Consider the following 17,450-nt stretch of genomic DNA (forward strand, 5'->3'; position numbering starts at 1 on the left):
TTCAGGGGAATGGGGGAGATGGGGAGAAAAGAACAGAACAAATGAGGAGCAGGGGGAGAAATCATTCGAAAGAGAGGTTAAAAAACAGACAGGTCATAGAATAAAAACAAACAGCAGGTTAAAATGAAGTGAAGAAACTTATGAAGTAGAACAAGAGAAGTGATTGAATGAAAGGAGGATCCTGAAGATATTGGGTTTTTGTGTGTTTTTCCTTTTTTTTTGGTGTTTTTAGGCCCCCCCCAACTTTTTTCAGGGGGAGGGGTTAGGGTTTTTTTCCGTTCGTGTGATGAGAAAGCAGCTATTTGATTGGCTGCCAAACATTTATCATCAGTGATGTCACATCCTGTAGTTAAAGATGGGTTGGGTCTGAAAGAATAAATATAGCAGCTTAGGTTTGAGGTCCTTATGTTCATATTGTTTATAGTCAGTTGCTGGTCTATTAAAAAAAAAGTAGTTTGGATGGCTTCTCAAGTGTGTCAGAATTACCAGAAGGAGTGTGAGGATGGTGTCAACAAGCAGATAAATATGGAGCTCTATTCCTCCTATGTTTATCTTTCTATGGTGAGCTTTGGGTATTTTGTCTTATTAACTAATGTAGACTTACTGAATTCTAGTGAATTAACCTTTTAAATTCAGTAAAATAATTGAATTTGCTGTTCTAATATTTCTTTTAAGTATCTTTATAGTTGTGATGTTTCATTATCCTTTCAAATGGATTGTCTGGGTCCTTTTTTATATAGTTTCCATGTTGGAGTTTACATTGAGACTGTGAAATGCATTCCCCACCCCCCTGCCCCCCCCCCCCCCCAAAAAAAGCCTATTCAGTACATTGGCCAGTGAGTGTCTTTTGAGTTGCAGGTGACTTGCCCATAGTTGGGGTCTTTGAAACACCTGTGGTGAAATCTTTAGTCAAAACACAAATCCATGGCCATTCTTAGCCATAGCTCCATACTCTTGATCTTGTAACCTGTCTTTTCCAGCCAAAAGCTTAATTGAACTTCTCAAAGTTTCTAAAATCAAATTGGGAATTTTCAAAATGGGTGGAGTTTCTTGCTTAATGAAGGGAGTTTTGTTCAGGTTTGGGATGGAGTGTAACCCTTGTCTGTACAATAGCAAGAAACTTGTAATTGATGGAATGTATAGAACACAGTGGAGAAATGTGTGCCTTTTTTAATCAAGTAAGGCTGACATTGGGTTGCTCTCTGTTATCAGGAAAGTGCCCAATTGCTACAAAGCAATGAACATAAAGCCTAATTTGAGCAAAAGAAAATTTATATCTCACTCTTCACTGGTGCCTACTGGTCATGGCCTCAAATGAGTGTACTGGTGGACACTGCATGCTCCCTCTCCTGGACCACATGGGACTGGGCAAGATCATGAATGAAGCAGGTCAGCTCTCCTTGGGCTGTGCTGATCCTTGACATGTGAATAGGGGGTGGGGGTTTGTGGTGAGTTCAGATTATTGATTTGGAAAAGTTTTTCAGATGTCAAATGTACATCTAAATTTTCCCTAATTTAGTGATCTGAACTAATTTGAGTTTTATCCTCTCACATTGTTTGTCTCTGTTTCAACTTATTTTCTTGGAATGTCACAAGTTCTGATCTAGTACACAGACCCTCTAAAAGGAGGAGACTCATTGCATGAGTTAATTGACTAATTGTGCACCCTGGTCTTTCTGAATCACTTGTGGTGGAACAGGTAGCTTTTGGCACCTTGGTCACAGTATCCAACACTGAAGGAGGACCTGTCATGTGACTTCCTGCTTAATGCTTTGTATAAATTGAGATGTGGGCAGGAGGTACCTGAATGGCCAAGTAGCTCAAGCTTGGGTTTAAGTTGAGTTGCTCAGTGTGGTCAAAGACTGAGGTGATTCCATTCTCCACTGGCCACCTGTTGTCTACTTTCACCAGGTGAACTGAGTTAGGAAATATGAGTACTCTTTAAAAATGATCAAACTCCTTGGTTCCCTGATCCATGGTGAAATCACTGTACTGATGTTTGTTCTCTATCTTAATTTGGTATGATTGTTTAATTGACTCTTGTGCCTACAGTCCTATTACTTTGACCGGGATGATGTTGCCCTGCGTCACTTTGCTGAGTTCTTCAAGGAGCAGTCACATGAGGAACGGGAGCACGCTGAGAAACTGCTGAAATTCCAGAATCAGCGTGGAGGCCGAATCATCTTAGAGGACATCAAGGTTTGTTCATAGAATCAGGCCACTTGGCTCATAGTGTCTGTGCTGGCTCTTTGAAAGAATATCCAATTAGTCCCTCGTGCCCTGCTCTTTCCCCATAGAGCTGTAAATTATTCCTTTTCATGATTCTATACATAAAAATCTGTTCTGACAGTTGCTATTGAATCAGCTTCCCTTTCAGGCATTTCATTCCAGATTGTAACAATTCACTGTTTATATATGAAATCTCTATCTTCCCTCTGGTTCTTTTGCCCATTATCTTCAATGTGTGTCCTCTGGTTAATGACCCACCTGCCAGTTGTTGAGATCATGACTGGACCAAATGTAATTTATTGAGGCTTATTTTCATATTGAATGATTGGTCCCCAGTGCAGCCTCTATCCAGCTTTCAGAATGTGGAAAATTTCTCCACAGCAGAGAAGATGTTTTCTCATTAATGAGCCACATGTTCTACATTATAACTGAACAGAGTACTTGTTGCTAACATCAGGGCAAAAATCAATTTTCTTCCACTCTCCAGTCATCCTCTTGTTTCAGGCTAGTTTGAGATTAATACTGCATGGGATGCAGATGGGAGCTTGAGCATTTTGTGACTTGAAAGACTTCCCTTTTCAGAAGCCAGAGCAGGATGAGTGGGGCAATGGTCTGGAGGCGATGCAGAGAGCTCTGCAGATGGAGAAGGATGTGAACCAGAGTCTGCTGGATCTGCACAAACTGTCCACTGAGAGGACAGACCCTCATGTAAGTCCTTAATGCATCAGTGGCATTTAGCTTTTGGGTTTATTTTTAATTTGGGATTGTGTAATTTAGCACTGTCCTTTAAAATCTCATCAGACTGAATGCAGCTCAATACTTTCCATTTCTAAATCTGAGATTTTTTAAATCTACTGAAGGTGAGCATTAAAATCTGTCCTTGAAATCAATCTGTTTCAAGGGTTGAGATATCTTGGGCTTGAAGGGAACCTTCAAATGGATACTGACTTTAGGTGAGGGACTGGGGCATGGCAGCATTTATTTTCAAAACCAGTGGCTGGGAGGACAAGGAGTTAGATCTAGTAGTCTCTTGGCCATATTTTGTAATGAGACCTTGAGTATTCCCCAGTAGGGAAGTGAGATTAAAGGAACCTAATGATTCAAGTAGCTAGCTTGATTTTTATTTTTCCCTTTCCAGTTGTGTGACTTCCTGGAGACCCACTACTTGGATGAACAAGTGAAGATGATCAAGAAGCTTGGAGATCACATCACCAACCTGAAGAGACTGGGAGCCCCTGAGAATGGCATGGGAGTGTACCTGTTTGACAAGCACACCCTGGGGGAGGAGTGACTGGACTGTTGTCCATGTTGCAGATATTCAACTTGTGTATTGAAGTTTTATGTTGCCATCTCTCTGAACTGGGAATGGAATTCAAAGTCTAAGATTAACTTCCAAACATTGTAGTTGAGTGTTCTTGCAGCTGAAATAAAACATTTTGATGTTGAACTGGTTCCTTTTCTTCAGTAATTGAGCACATTCTAACACCAATGCACGTGGCCTTGAGTCAAACAAAAAAAAATTCTAAGAAATAGGTTGTCACCGTGATCAAATCTGATTTGTTTGGGCACATGGATGTTTTAACCCCTTCCCCTCCAGAAGGCTTAATTTGGTTTTGTAGCAGCCGAGGATGGCCATCAGGCCAAAATTAGATTTGTACCTAACAGCTTTCAATATTTGGTGTTCTGTAGTAGAGATTAAAGTGTAATCTGATTACAGTAAGACCTCTTCCTCCACATAGGCTTGAATCCCTTTTGGAGAGTGTGCATTTTTTTATTACTATTTGTTCATGGGATGTGGGCATCAATGGTGATTACAGTAGTTAACCTTCTGAATAAACAACCCCACACATTGCTGCTGACTTGTCCATTGTAGGACATGAGGGAAGTGTTCCCTGAAGCAGGTATTCAAATTTAAGTAGTTACAAAAATCCTGGAGCAAAGTAAGACCAAATCTCCAATTGTTCCTGCTAGGGTTACCTGGCTCTTTCCTCCTTCTCTTCAGCCCATCTTTTTCTTCCTGTGCAGAACTTTGGTCCAGCTCCTGCTATTTGTTTCAATCTCAATTTTTATTTTCCAGTCTCTGTTCACCTCATGCACCTTTTATATCCTGGACCCCATAGCCTCTAAAATACTTCCATTTGCTGTTGCAAATCTAAGAGCCCCTCTAAGTTTCCCTTGCTGGATTCTGTTTCATTAAACAGTTCTTGCCCCATTCCCCTCTCCTTGCGAATACAATCTTTGTGTAATCTTATTTGGCCTGGAACCAAATAACACTAGATCCCAATTGCCAAAACTGCCACTTATAAGTCTACTGCAGAGTTGGAGAATAGAGCCATCTAATTAAAGGCTAAACCACCAACTACTTGGTCTGTTTAAAGCTTTAACTGAGTTTGCACCAGTGATGTTCAGGTTATTCTCACACAGGGATCATATGATCAGATCAGTCCATCGACCCCACTTTTCGTTGCTTCATCTTTCCTTCACTAGGTTCCACCTTTGATTTTTTTTTTAGCCTGCTGTTTGTTGTTGATCCGACAGTATTCTGATGTGCTCTGGAACACAAAATATCCACGGGGCCCCATCCTTCCCTGACCGGATTTAGGGAAATATCAGTAACTCCCCTTTCTAATGAGAAAATTCACCACTCGACTCTTTCCACTTGGTGTTTGACTGTCCAAAAAGTACAAGAGATTAATCATTGAAACAAGGGATTACCAAACCCAGGAAATACCAGATAGTCTGTTCACCACTGTCGCTCACTGTATATACAACCAACACTACACACAGTGTTTGCCTCTCACCGCAATCCCTCCCAACACCAAACCCGCCCCCCCCCCCCAAATCCCTTCAGTCAATGGTCCACAGTCTCTTCCCCGTGGAGTGCTCTGCATTTTATTGTTTGTAAAATGTCATGATGACCAAAAAAGAACTCAACATGCCGTGGCCCCCTTCACTTTCCAGCCGATGTGTGTACAGATGCTCACTGACCCTAGAATTGATGGAGTATTGAAGGACTTGTGTTTAACACGTTCATCACACCCACTTTCCATTCGCCTGACTCGCTGTTGGTTGTTGTTCACAGGCTCTGATCTGTTTGGATGTTGCCTCAAACCCGCAGCTACTTGCCAAATAACCAACTCACGGATCCATCCAGAATTATTCAAAGACACTGACCCGCAAACAACAATTAAACCTGTGGTTCTGGATCTTTGAACCGTCACGATCAGTGACCATAACCGATGGGATGGGGGCCGATCCACCAATTGACAATTTGGTCCATTATGGTCAAGTGCCCGGGTGGCCCCGGAGAGGGAGCATGTGGTGTCCACCGTTACGCTTGATGCCTTCCGCGACCGCTGGGCACCGCAGGGTATAGACTGTCTTTCAGACATCAATAATAGAATCCTGATTTAATTGGGAAAGTATCCTGTTGTTTTTGGTGGCACTTGATGCTTATTTTGGTATCTTTTCAGTTTGATTGGACCATCCAATATTAGTGGTGCCCTGAGAGGGCCACTTGTGATGGTTTATGTTTGGTGACCCTGGGGCAACCCAGAGTCTCCCTTATTGGTCCATCAAAGAAAGGTCGATTATGGTCAAGAATATGGTCACGATCAGATTTTTTTTTCTTTGGAGTGTGGGATGGAAGAGCAGCCATGGTTTTTTTGCTTTTCCTTTTTTTGTGTTTTAGGCCCCCCTTTTATAAGAAGGGGAGGGGGGTTGGTTGTGTTTATGTGCAGTAAATCAATAAACCCAAAATAAGTGTCAAATTATAATTTTATTACATCGATCCAGGATGCACTCCAGTCCCTGCGGTGCCCACCGGTCACGGAAACAGATTTTACAGTTTGAGGAAAGTCAACGCAATTGGATCTTTATTGAATTGTCAGCCAATGATGCTCCTCCTTCAAAGTTCTGACTGGCTCTGGGTGTCATCTCCCCTCCTCCCTTTTCTTGATTGGTGTTCTGAGAGAGGATGTAATTTCTGATTGGGTATTGCCAACTGTCACTCATCATCTAGGCTGCCACGCCCAGGATTAACCAGCAGTATAAATATGGAGCTTTGGGTGGCTGTTTTTCAGTTTCTTGCTTCAATAGAGTTGTTTAGTTTTGTTAAAGTTAATTTAAAGATGGCTTCCCAAGTGTGTCAGAACTATCACAAGGAGTGTGAGGATGGTGTCAACAAGCAGATCAATATGGAGCTCTATTCCTCCTATGTTTATCTTTCTATGGTGAGTTTTGTTTCTTTGACCCCTTCACACTGGAGATTCTAATGTGACATTACAAAATTCTGTTTTCTCCAACTCATCTATTGCCTTTTCTCTAATCCGCACCCCCTCCCCCCAATTGATGGATGGTGAGTGTCTTTTTAAAGCTGTAATATAATGTGATTTATTGTACAGTCATTATCAAAATGTCTCCCTCTTCCTTGCAGTAGTTGCACCACATTCTATATCTTAAATCTCAATTGTTCACTTTCCTGGTGTCTGAGCTTTCTATTGAAGTTGTGTTTTGCAATACACTCTGCATTCAATGCCTGGGATTCATATTTCTTACCCTCTATTCTACATCTCTCCACAGTCTTTCCCCACATTCTCCTTGCAATGGGGGGGGGTCACAATCTTAAATTAGAGCGAGTCCATTTAGGAGGTAAGTGAGGAAGCACTTTTCCCCTCAAAGGTACTGGAAATCTAGAACTCTCTCCCTTGAAAGTCTGTGGATGTTGGGGATTAATTGGTGCTTTCAAGACTGAAATCTTTTGTTGGGTCAGGGTACTGAAGGATGAGTTGATGTACAGATCCATGTTCTAATTAAATCATTGAGTTGGCTCAAATGGCTGTATGTCCCACTTCTGTTTCTATGCTCTGAACCTTCACTTTTTAAGTACCAGCTTGTCCCTGTCTGTCTTCTCTCTCTGCCTTTGCTCTATTGGTGGTAGGGCCTTCAGCCATTTTGGTCCTACTCAGTGTAACTGTTAATCCCTTTGCCTTCCTACCTCTGTCTGTCTCTCAAAGCATTCAAATGCTAACAGTTTCTAGTCATGCAACTCTTACTGCTTGGTATCTGTTTCTCCTCTGAAATGCCTTGATGTTTAGTGTTGAAGGTGCTAAGTTAATGCTGTTTGTGGTAGTTGTAGAAAGGGGTTTGTTTCAAATTTCAGTCATGAAAAGGATGTAAGCTTTTATGTTCCTTCACTAATTTCTAGACATATAATTCAGTCTTGGGTGTGAAGATTAAAGTGAAATATTGTGTTGAGCATGTTCAAAGCTGAATTGGTAATTTTCCATTGGCCAGCTTCCCTATTGCTAGGAGTGAGATTATCTCACCACCAGGTTAGTGAAGCAAGTCAGCCTGTGCTAGTTTTCAGAACCATCTGCCTACAAGCTCAGTGAGACTTGAACCCTTGACAGAAAGCAAAATATTGAGGTTGGCTTTATGTACAATACCCATGATGATAATTCTGATACCCAACTACTTTTGATCTCACCAGTCCTATTACTTTGACCGGGATGATGTTGCCCTGCGTCACTTTGCTGAGTTCTTCAAGGAGCAGTCGCATGAGGAATGGGAGCACGCTGAGAAACTGCTGAAATTCCAGAATCAGCGTGGGGGCCGAGTCATCTTGGAGGATATCAAGGTTAGATTTAATGGAGTGGCCTTCTGAATGGCTCCCCTTAAATGGACAATTTTAAATATTTCTAAAGCAATTTGTTCTAATGCACATAATTACATAGAATGTCCAGCACAGAATCAGGACATTTCGCCCAACTGGTCTATGCTGGTGTTTATGCTCCACATGAGCTGCCTCCCACCTTCATCTTGCCCTATCATCACATCCATCTATTACTGTCTCCCTCAGTACTTCTCCTTAAAGACATTTATACTATTTGACTCATGGTTGTGGTGGTGTAATTCTATATTCTTGGGACAATTGGTTCATGGCAACATTGACATCTGATTGCTTTTCACCCCTATTTTCCTTCAGTACTTTCTTGTGTATTTTGTTTAATCCATTAAGTGAACTGGCTGAGACCTGATTCCCTTTTCAGAAGCCAGAGCAGGATGAGTGGAGCAATGGTCTGGAGGCGATGCAGAGAGCTCTGCAGATGGAGAAGAATGTGAACCAGAGTCTGCTGGATCTGCACAAACTCTCCACTGAGAGGACAGACCCTCATGTAAGTTTTTAATGTGGGCCTTTGGGTAAGTTCGAGGTGGTGGTAATTTACTGTCCTTGAGCCTATTCAAAAGATCTTCATACCCAATAGCTTTGTTGGTGTCATGCTCAAATTTTATTGGGGAGGGGAGACAGGAAAGGGAGATTGCCCTACTGTCTGCATTAGAAGTAAATGTATCTGATCCCAGGATCTAAGCACTTAATAGAGCAAAGTTACTGTATAAAATGCATCAATCTAAAGTGCACCACTTGACGATCCTCCAGACCAAGAAGATTAAAATCCAAACCCTTGGAGAAGCTCAGATCTTCCTCCATCTCTTGCTGGACATAACTATTTTCCATCTTTTCTTCCAGTTGTGTGACTTCCTGGAGACCCACTACTTGGATGAACAAGTGAAAATGATCAAGAAGCTTGGAGATCACATCACCAACCTGAAGAGACTGGGAGCCCCTGAGAATGGCATGGGAGTGTACCTGTTTGACAAGCTCACCCTGGGGGAGAGTGATTGAACTGACTGCAGGGATAAAGCTTATTGTTCAGTACTCCTGTTTATAGTCTGAAGAACCCCTATCCTGTAGCAATGGTGACTTTGTACGAAGAGCTGTGAGACCTGGGCTCTTGATGTGAAATGTAATAGTAACTGGAAATAAACTGTTACAGAAGACTGGGTTTTGGCTCCTTGCAAATTGAGTGATTGCTTATTTTTCAGATTAACATAATTCAGCTGTTGTAACAAATTACATTGGGCTATGTATTGGCTTTAGGGTGAGATTCTGCCCTATGACATTTTTTCTTCTGGGGTCATCTCAATGTAGTGACTTGGGTGTTGAGGGCCAATGTGTCTGCCTTGAGTGTAAATTGTATTTATGCAGTAAAATGATTACTGCTGATTTCAATGCAAAGAACAATACAGTAATGAGTTACTGTTCCTATTAGTACTGCATATTATCAACTGTTTAACTCATTAATGATGCAAAATCAGCTGCTGTAACATTTTGTTCCAATAAAACACAAGGAAAGTGAACTAGTAATTTTAGTCCAATAGGCAATTTTTTAAAGAATAGTATCTGCCTGGGGAAGAACAATCCAGATGCTTTTTTTTCAAAGATGCTACAGACCTCAGTAGGTAGTTGGGGTAGCTTATGAAATCACTCACTATTACTCCTAATAAACTGTTTGTTTGGAGTCAAATAGGTCTCATATGGGGGAGTGAAGGTTCCCTGTTTGTCTATTTCCCTTCATTTTCATCTTCTGCCCCCCAACCCCCTGTTAATCTCCCCCATGAATAATAAATTGGGTATGGTACAGAAAAAATATCTCGAACTAAACTCCAGCAAACAAAATCTTCCTTCTGGTAGACGTAGTAAATGCACTAAACAACTAACTTGAACCATTAAGTTAAATAGATAAGGCTCCTAAACTCTTCCATACCACTACTGTTCCATCAATTCATAAACCCAATATAAGCAGCTCATCCATAAATCTATCAATTTGTATTTATCCCATTGTGCAGTTAATACTAGATTACAATTCTAAATTCTACTGGATCACCATTTCATTTAAACCAAGTTAAATAGATATTTTGCCTGAAACTCCACATCCCAATGCCATCAATTCATGAACACAATACAATCAGCTCCTCCATAAATGTGTCGATTTGCCTATAGTCCTATTGTGTGTTCCATACCAAATTGTAATCAACCTTTCCAAATCCTATGGGTTCTCCATTCATCTCCTTCACCCCTATGAATGGATTCAAATGTTGATGCTGTAGCTGTAATTATCCAGTGTTTCCAAGTGAAGTTTAGGAACTTGTGACTTGCACTGGGTGTGATAGAATTGCCGTCTTCAGTCAGTCCATGTTAATATCTTTATATTGATGGAGTAAATAAGGGGAAACTGATTCCAGTAGCAGACCGGTTAGTAACCAGCAAACACAGATTTAAGGTGATTGGTAAAAGAACCAGAAGTGACACGAAACTTTTTTCAGTGTTCTGATCTGGAATGCATTGCCTCATCGGGTGGTGGAAGCAGATTTAATAACTTTCAAAAGGAAATTGGATAAATACTTGAAGGGGGAAAGAGCAGGGGAGTGGGACTAATTGGATAGCTCTTTCAAAGAGGCAGCATCGGCACAATGGGCTGAATGGCTTCTTTCTGTGCTGTAATAGTAGGATATTATGATCTCTAAAGGCACTTTTGGGATATCAATGTCACCACATTTCAGACGTTGTTGAGCCATAATTTTACGAGTCAGTGTGGATTATCTGGTAGCTTTGACTGCTGCATAGTTCGCACCTTTGAGGTGTAGTCACTGTTGTAAGGTAAGAAATGCGGCAGTCAATTTGCCTCCAGCAAGGACCCAAAAACAGCAATGAAATATTGACCTGATAATCTGTTTTAGTGATGTTAGTTGAGGGATAAATATTGGTCCAGATATTGGGGAGAACTCCGCTGCTCTTCCTCGAAATAGTGCTGTGGGATATTTTACGTCCACCTGAGAGAGCAGATGAGGCCTCGATTTAATATCACATCCAAAAGACGGCACCTCCGACAGTGCAGCACTCCCTTAGTCAGCCTAGAATATGTGCTCAAGTCTCGAGATGATGACTTGAACCCACAACCTTCTGACTCTGAGGTGAGAGTGCTGCCACTGAGCCACAGCTGACACAAATGGAGATGTTTGTGTGGGTGACATTGCATTCCGTAATCTTCACTGCCTCTCATTCTCGCTGAATATCCTGAATTTTACCAAACAACATTTCATGAGAATCAAAACTAAAAATGATGCATCCCACAATGCTTTGCCCAGTTGATGCCCCCATGCTGCCAATCCTCAGACACACCCATTCTCTATATTAGAACTGGGGACGATTCACACCATCCATGGGATGGAATTTCCATTTCTCTCACCAATGGATGGTTTGCAAATTCACTCAAGACAACTTGATTGCTTTGAATATTGTCTCAACATCACAATCACCAACAAGTAATAAACTTGACCAGATTACGAAAAGCCACTTCAGTGAAAATATCAAATTATTATCAAATAATTCAAAGTTATGATTCCAAGAGATTGAAACAAAGAGAAACTTTCAGATTTTTTTTTTTCTTTTTTTTTTCACTTTCAGGTTTTTTTTTTCCTTTTTTCTTTTTTTTAATTTTGATAGGCCCCCCTTTTATAAGAAGGGGGGTGTGGGGTGTGCTTAAATACTAAAACCAAACAAACCAAAACCAAGTGTTCAAATTAAAATTTTATTCTCCTCGTCCAGGATACACTCCAGCCCCTGCGGTGCCCACCGGTCGCGGAAAGCCTCGAGCGTACCGGCAGACACCGCGTGCTCCATCTCCAGGTCCACCCGGGCGCGGAGCATTCCGCGGAAGAGAGGCAGACAGGCCGAGCGACCGCCCCCACGGACCACGATCATCCTAGACCTGTGGATGGCCACCTTGGACAGGCCCAGGAGCAGGCCCACGAGAACGTCCACCGACCTGCCCGCCCCCCTCCTCACCGGGCGGCCAAAGATCAGGAGCGTGGGACTGAAATGCAGCCAGAACTTGAGGAGCAGCCCCTCCAAATAATGGAACAGGGGCTGCAGTCTCGCACACCCCGTGTACAGAAGAAACACGGACTCCTCCATGCCGCAGAAATCACAAGCGGCCTGGGTGTCCGTGAAATGGCGTAACCGCCGGTTGCACGCGACTGCTCCGTGCGCCACCCTCCACCCCAGATCCCCGATGGAACACGGGAGGATCCCTGAGTAGAAAGCCCCACACTGGGCACCCCCGTCTCCGCCGGACGGCAGGATGGTACGCCAGGGCGTGTCCGGCCGAGAGACGAGGGCGAGGAAGTGGATGGTGTGCAGGAGCAGCCCGTACAGGAATTCCCTCTGCGCGGTGTGAAACGGCACGGAGGGAATTTCCGAGAGACGGCTCAAGTTGTGAGGCGCGACCCCCCGAGGGAGGTTCCGGGGTTTGGCGCCGAGGAGGAACTCCGTCCGAACGGGGGTCAGGTCGGACGGGATGGCTCCTCACGCCTGAGCCGCCTCCACATCCCGAGTGGAGTCAGGGCCGAGCGCCGATTTCAATGCCTGGATGGCGATGGCCGCGTCCCCGGCACGCCACGAGGACATCCGTGCGGCGAGCGCCCACGGCTCCAACCAACCCGACCCACCGCCATCCAGGCCGTCCCTGACTCTGGTCACCCGACCGGCCACGGCCCTCCGCACCGACAGCCGCGAGTGGCCGAAGCCGATATCGCGGAGGAACGGATTCCCGAGTAGCGGCTCCTGCAGGACGGCCGCTACCCCTGACGGGCGAGAGCTCCGACCGGAGGCGACCGTGCTCCAGACCCTGAGCAGATCCTGGTAAAAGACAGGCAGCTCCTGCAAAGACATGCGGCCGCCCACCAGCGAGATGAACAGGAGCTGCGTGTCGTAGTTCAGGCCGTGCAGCTGGCGGAAAAAATACGTCGCCAGCGCACGGCATCTAAGAGGACGCTCAACGTACAGGTATCGCCGCAGCGTCCGAAGGCGGAAAGTTGCCACCAGGGTGCGGACGCACACCAGCCCCTGACCGCCCTCCCTAAGCGGGAGACTCAGGACCGCGGCAGCGACCCAGTGTATCCCTCTGGCCCAGAAGAAGTCGACGAACTTCCTCTGAATCTTGGCGACAAACTCGGGGGGTGGGGTCAAAGTGACCAACCGGTACCACAACATGGCGGCCACCAGCTGGTTTATGACCAGCACTCGACCCCTGTAGGATAACACTCGGAGCAGTCCTGTCCAGCGCGCCAGGCGAGCGGCGACCTTGGCCTCCAGCTCTTCCCAGTTCGCCGGCCAGGCTTCCTCGGCAGGGCCGAGGTAGACTCCCAGGTACCGGAGGTGCGTGGTACTCCAGGCGAAAGGCCTGAGCTCCTCCGGCAGGGAGTCAACCCGCCACTGACCCACCAGAAAACTAGACGAAACTGGAGTGCATCCTGGATATCCACAGGTCCAGGATGCTCGCGGTCCGTGGGGGCGGTCGCTCGTCCTGTCTGCCTCTCTTTCGCGGGTTGCTCCGCGCCCGGGTGGCCCTGGAGATGGAGCACGCGGTGTCTGCCGTTACGCTTGAGGCTTTCCGCGAACGGTGGGCACCGCAGGGGCTGGAGTGCATCCTGGACGAGGAAAATAAAATTTTAATTTGATGCCTGGTTTCGTTTTATTTGGTTTTTAGTACTTAAGCACACCCTGCACCCCCCACTTCTTATAAAAGGGGGGCCTAAAAAACACAAAAAAAAAGAGAAAAACAAGGGTGCTGGTTGGTGGGTAAAGTGATAGTTGAGTTATTTGGTATCATGGGGGATTTTGTAGTGAGAGGTTTGTTCCCAGTGCTGGTGTTAGTTGGAGTGGTTTGTTGCTCTGATATTTGGCAATAGTTTAGAGGCCAGAGATTTCCATGGAGAAGAGTAAAACCCACCCCTGTGCCCCAGAGAGTCCCTCCCCCTCTGCATCCCTTTGGTTCCCATTTCAGTGTGTCTGAGGGGAGAAGTCTCTCTCCACTGCAGACTGTGATGGTGCAGTGTGGAGAGCAGAACCTGCTGGTGAGGGTAAACTTGGATTTATTTAGAACCAGGCACCTGATTAAAGCTGCTGACCTGACCCTGGGGACAGCAGGTTGTCGGCCAACTGGGATCTACTCTCAGAACCACACTGTCCTCTTTGACTATGGGCTCCATGAATGTGGCAGCAGATTGCAGGTAATGTGATTCCTCAACTCTTGTTCCAATTTCACTGTGTGGATTACTGCCCACTCTGAACTCATTAACATCGGGGGAAACTCCAGCCACTGAGGAGATCCCTGAATGAAATCTGTGTATAAATTTTTGCCCACTGTGAAGTATCACCCTGTGTGAAACTACTTCTTTATGTTGACATGTCAATCTTCGCTTTATATTTAAAAAGAAATTCAACTTGTCACTGAGGGACTGCATCTTTCTTAAATGGGTCATTGCTACTCTCTAACTCTGAGATTCAATTCTATTGACCTTGAACCTTCACCTGCATTTCTCCAAACCACTCTGTTCTTTTGTGCCTCAATTGATTTATCTTTTCCGTTCCTTCCTGTGGATATTCAGGCCTGTTGCCTCAACTTGTGGTCAATGAATGTTCAGTGTGGAAGTTCCTGTTGAGACTTCCCTTGAAAGATGAAACAAGTGGAACAATAATTGGGATACAGTGTATTAAAGGGGAACTCCACTTTTGGTTCTGACACCTGCCAATACCACTGATTCCACGGACACAGATGAGATTTAAAAGTGGTGTTGTGTTTTGTGCTCCATATCAGGGGTAACTTGAGCCCCTTAAGGTGAAAGCTCGAATCTATATGGGAAAGAATGCTCATCAAATCTGGCAGTGCCAATCATTTCAGGGGTTTCTGACTGCAGGCCTGAAGTCCCCTGTAATAGAAGGTGGACTGAGCAGAGTAACAGAGGCTGCTCCAGGCAACTTCTACCAATGGTGGAGCTGCTTCAATCATGTGTCATTGAGGAGCAGCTGAAACCCCTCAAACTGCTGCTTAACAGGGTAGGAAAATGACCAGAAATAGCTTTTGTCCAATGAGACCAGCTCTTCATTCCTCAACCTGATGTCTTTCAGATGGCTGGCGATTTCCTGGTCGACACCACCCACCTGAACCACACCCCAAATGCTCGTGGATCTGTTATTGTCATTCCCATTGAGTGCCACTATTTTAGGTAAGAATCTTTACTCTATTGCAAATAAGGTCCACAGCAGGTGCAGTTCTGTGAAGTTGTCCTGAAATTACTGTACTCTCCTTTCAGGAAGGGCAATGTGAGCAGTGACCCTATCAAGCCCACCTGGATCCCATTCAGCTCGACCAAGTCTGGAGAAGGGCTTCTGTCATTCTCACTGCGTCTTATGAACGGTATGTGATGGGTGGATGGCGAGTGCTTTTCTGTCGTCTCCCACTGGGAGTTACACCCACTGTCTCCAACCCTTGTCCTCTTGTACTTCAGATGACTGGCTTCCAGAGCGCACCTCGACTGTCTACTACCTGGGTGACCTCATTCACATTGAGGCCTCTGTTTCAATGACCAACCACATGCCCTTGAAGCTCTACATTGACAGCTGTACAGCTGCATTGAGCCCAGACAAGGATTCCACCCCAAGATACAACATCATTGACTCCCATGGGTAAGGAGCTCTCTGCTTTCTCCAGCTGGTTCTGTCTCAATAGGTTCACTTAATTCACTTTGTCTGTTTTATAAATCTTTCTTCAGTTGCCTCCTGGACAGCAAAGCTGAGGACTCCTTTTCAACCTTTGTGTTGCCAAGAGGTGAACGTAAGCTGGACAAACTCCAGTTTGATCTGGATGCGTTCCGCTTCTTTGGAGATGACCGTTCCTTGGTAAGAGGAAGCCAAACATTGGGTTCCCCGTGTTGGGAGGAGGTCACTAAATAACAACTTGTATTGAATGTGTCCCTCAGATTTTCATCACCTGTCACCTGAAAGTTGCTGCAGTGGATCGGAGAGATTCCATGAACAAAGCTTGTACTTTCCAGAATATGTAAGTTCCCTCTCTCGTTCAGGGATGTGTTGATTGAAGGGTGATGGACAACCTGGTTGATAAACTGATTCTCTGGTTGAGCTGGACCCCATTGGAAGAATCGACCAATGACGTGTGTGCCTGTTGTCATCTGGGCAACTGCAGTGCCACAAGGGATTTCCTCGTTGATTCCAGAGGAAGGAGGGATCTTGTATCTGGACCTGGTAGGACATTGATCCTCTTGATTGTTGGAGGTCACCCTTTACCCTCTAACTGGAATGTTTGATATTGCAGAGAGTGATGCTGAGTTGAAGTGGGAGGGTGAGGCCTCACTTGGACCCTTGGTCATTCTGGATCCTCATGTGACAGACCTGGCAACTGAGCCCCTTAATGATGTTGAGCAAAGGATGCAGGAGAGGTCTCCAGGTGGTGAGTTGGCCGACTGCTAGTTTCCATTTTCCTCTCAGTATTTCCTTCACTAACCATTGGTTTCTTGTTGCTTTATAGGTGTGGCGTCTGAGGTGGTCCTGATCTTGGCCCTGACTGTGAGCGCTGTCTCTCTGATCTCTGCTTCTTGGATTGCCTTGTTCCTGAACAGGAAACACAAGCAAACCCAGTTTAACTAGTTATCAAATGACCAATAAAGCAGTGACCACTTGTATCTTCTCATGGCTGGTTGCTCATTTCTCACTGTCTCCAGTCAACGACACAATGAGTGCTCAATACCGTGTTAGTAACACACTGCACTCCTCCGTCAGTTCCTCCTGTTAGTGAAATGGGTTGAAATGGGTCCATGTAACTTGTGGCAGAATGGCTGGTAATAGTGTATCCAGGCCCAGTCCAGGGATGGCTGCAGCAATGGGTGAAGGCTTGCCAGGCCCTCATTGTGCAGGTCAATGAGCTCTGAAGGGACAGTGGGACTGGCCTGAAGTCCTGGTGCCGGGTGGTTGACTGCCCAATCATTCCCTTGGTGCTCTCTGGCCATTGATCACTCGAATCCGCACATGGGCTCCAAACTCCTAAACTTTCCCATTTGGAGCTAATTGTCCAAACACCAATAGGATTGAAAGTGGGTGGACTTGAACTCTCTTCCAAGATTGAAGATCTCTGCCCCTGGTGTGAAGATCTTTGTTTTGTTGGGCTGGGGCTCCAAGTAAATTTCCAATGCCCAGTGTTAAGATTAATGTTCACAGGGGGCAATGTTGTGCTCATTGGGTACAGGCACAGAGTGCGAGGGACGGGGAGCCCAGCGGTTGTGATTTACCTCTGTTGGATTTGAATTTCACCTGTCTTCTCGTGAGCACAGACTGAAGTTTCGTTATCCTCAGCTTCCCCTCACGGCAGGCCCTCAGGATTGTATTGTAAGTAGTTAGTGCTATTTTTCAGATTACGTTATTGTTTATCATTCACTATATTTGAGGGGTGGCAATAGGAACAGGAGTTGGCCATTTAGCCCCTCTCGCCTGGTCCACCATTCAATGAGATCATGGTTGATCTGTG

The 17,450-nt window shown here is 45.0% G+C and overlaps 3 protein-coding genes across 3 annotated transcripts; all 3 read left to right on the forward strand.

Moving 5' to 3' along the window:
• Positions 1 to 404: 404 nt before the first annotated feature.
• On the forward strand, positions 405 to 3,676 carry LOC137309355 (ferritin heavy chain B-like). The gene is made up of 4 exons (XM_067977607.1): positions 405 to 561; positions 2,053 to 2,199; positions 2,812 to 2,937; positions 3,368 to 3,676. The coding sequence occupies exons 1-4, from the start codon at positions 406 to 408 to the stop codon at positions 3,518 to 3,520; spliced, it is 582 nt and encodes a 193-aa protein (XP_067833708.1). The 5' UTR covers position 405; the 3' UTR covers positions 3,521 to 3,676.
• A 2,652-nt stretch (positions 3,677 to 6,328) lies between these two features.
• LOC137309359 (ferritin heavy chain B-like) lies at positions 6,329 to 9,721 on the forward strand. The gene is made up of 4 exons (XM_067977610.1): positions 6,329 to 6,461; positions 7,721 to 7,867; positions 8,280 to 8,405; positions 8,759 to 9,721. The coding sequence occupies exons 1-4, from the start codon at positions 6,360 to 6,362 to the stop codon at positions 8,912 to 8,914; spliced, it is 531 nt and encodes a 176-aa protein (XP_067833711.1). The 5' UTR covers positions 6,329 to 6,359; the 3' UTR covers positions 8,915 to 9,721.
• Positions 9,722 to 13,967: 4,246 nt separating this feature from the next.
• Positions 13,968 to 16,626, forward strand: LOC137309370 (zona pellucida sperm-binding protein 3-like). Its single transcript, XM_067977619.1, has 8 exons — positions 13,968 to 14,142; positions 15,041 to 15,138; positions 15,226 to 15,329; positions 15,421 to 15,598; positions 15,685 to 15,811; positions 15,892 to 15,971; positions 16,053 to 16,379; positions 16,458 to 16,626. The coding sequence occupies exons 2-7, from the start codon at positions 15,041 to 15,043 to the stop codon at positions 16,234 to 16,236; spliced, it is 771 nt and encodes a 256-aa protein (XP_067833720.1). The 5' UTR covers positions 13,968 to 14,142; the 3' UTR covers positions 16,237 to 16,379; positions 16,458 to 16,626.
• The last annotated feature ends 824 nt before the right edge of the window (positions 16,627 to 17,450 follow it).

The sequence above is a fragment of the Heptranchias perlo genome, unplaced genomic scaffold (assembly GCF_035084215.1).
Source record: "Heptranchias perlo isolate sHepPer1 unplaced genomic scaffold, sHepPer1.hap1 HAP1_SCAFFOLD_163, whole genome shotgun sequence".
Lineage (NCBI taxonomy): Eukaryota > Metazoa > Chordata > Chondrichthyes > Hexanchiformes > Hexanchidae > Heptranchias > Heptranchias perlo.

What these genes read in the sequence shown, in the direction of transcription:
- LOC137309355 (XM_067977607.1), top strand. Translation starts at nt 406, where the DNA reads ATGTTCATATTGTTTATAGTCAGTTGCTGGTCTATTAAAAAAAAAGTA. An exon ending in TCATCTTAGAGGACATCAAG is followed by an intron (nt 2,200 to 2,811) that starts GTTTGTTCATAG and finishes TTCCCTTTTCAG; the next exon opens with AAGCCAGAGCAGGATGAGTG. An exon ending in CTGAGAGGACAGACCCTCAT is followed by an intron (nt 2,938 to 3,367) that starts GTAAGTCCTTAA and finishes TTCCCTTTCCAG; the next exon opens with TTGTGTGACTTCCTGGAGAC.
- LOC137309359 (XM_067977610.1), top strand. Translation starts at nt 6,360, where the DNA reads ATGGCTTCCCAAGTGTGTCAGAACTATCACAAGGAGTGTGAGGATGGT. An exon ending in TCATCTTGGAGGATATCAAG is followed by an intron (nt 7,868 to 8,279) that starts GTTAGATTTAAT and finishes TTCCCTTTTCAG; the next exon opens with AAGCCAGAGCAGGATGAGTG. An exon ending in CTGAGAGGACAGACCCTCAT is followed by an intron (nt 8,406 to 8,758) that starts GTAAGTTTTTAA and finishes CTTTTCTTCCAG; the next exon opens with TTGTGTGACTTCCTGGAGAC.
- LOC137309370 (XM_067977619.1), top strand. Translation starts at nt 15,041, where the DNA reads ATGGCTGGCGATTTCCTGGTCGACACCACCCACCTGAACCACACCCCA. An exon ending in ATTGAGTGCCACTATTTTAG is followed by an intron (nt 15,139 to 15,225) that starts GTAAGAATCTTT and finishes CTCTCCTTTCAG; the next exon opens with GAAGGGCAATGTGAGCAGTG. An exon ending in CTCACTGCGTCTTATGAACG is followed by an intron (nt 15,330 to 15,420) that starts GTATGTGATGGG and finishes CTTGTACTTCAG; the next exon opens with ATGACTGGCTTCCAGAGCGC.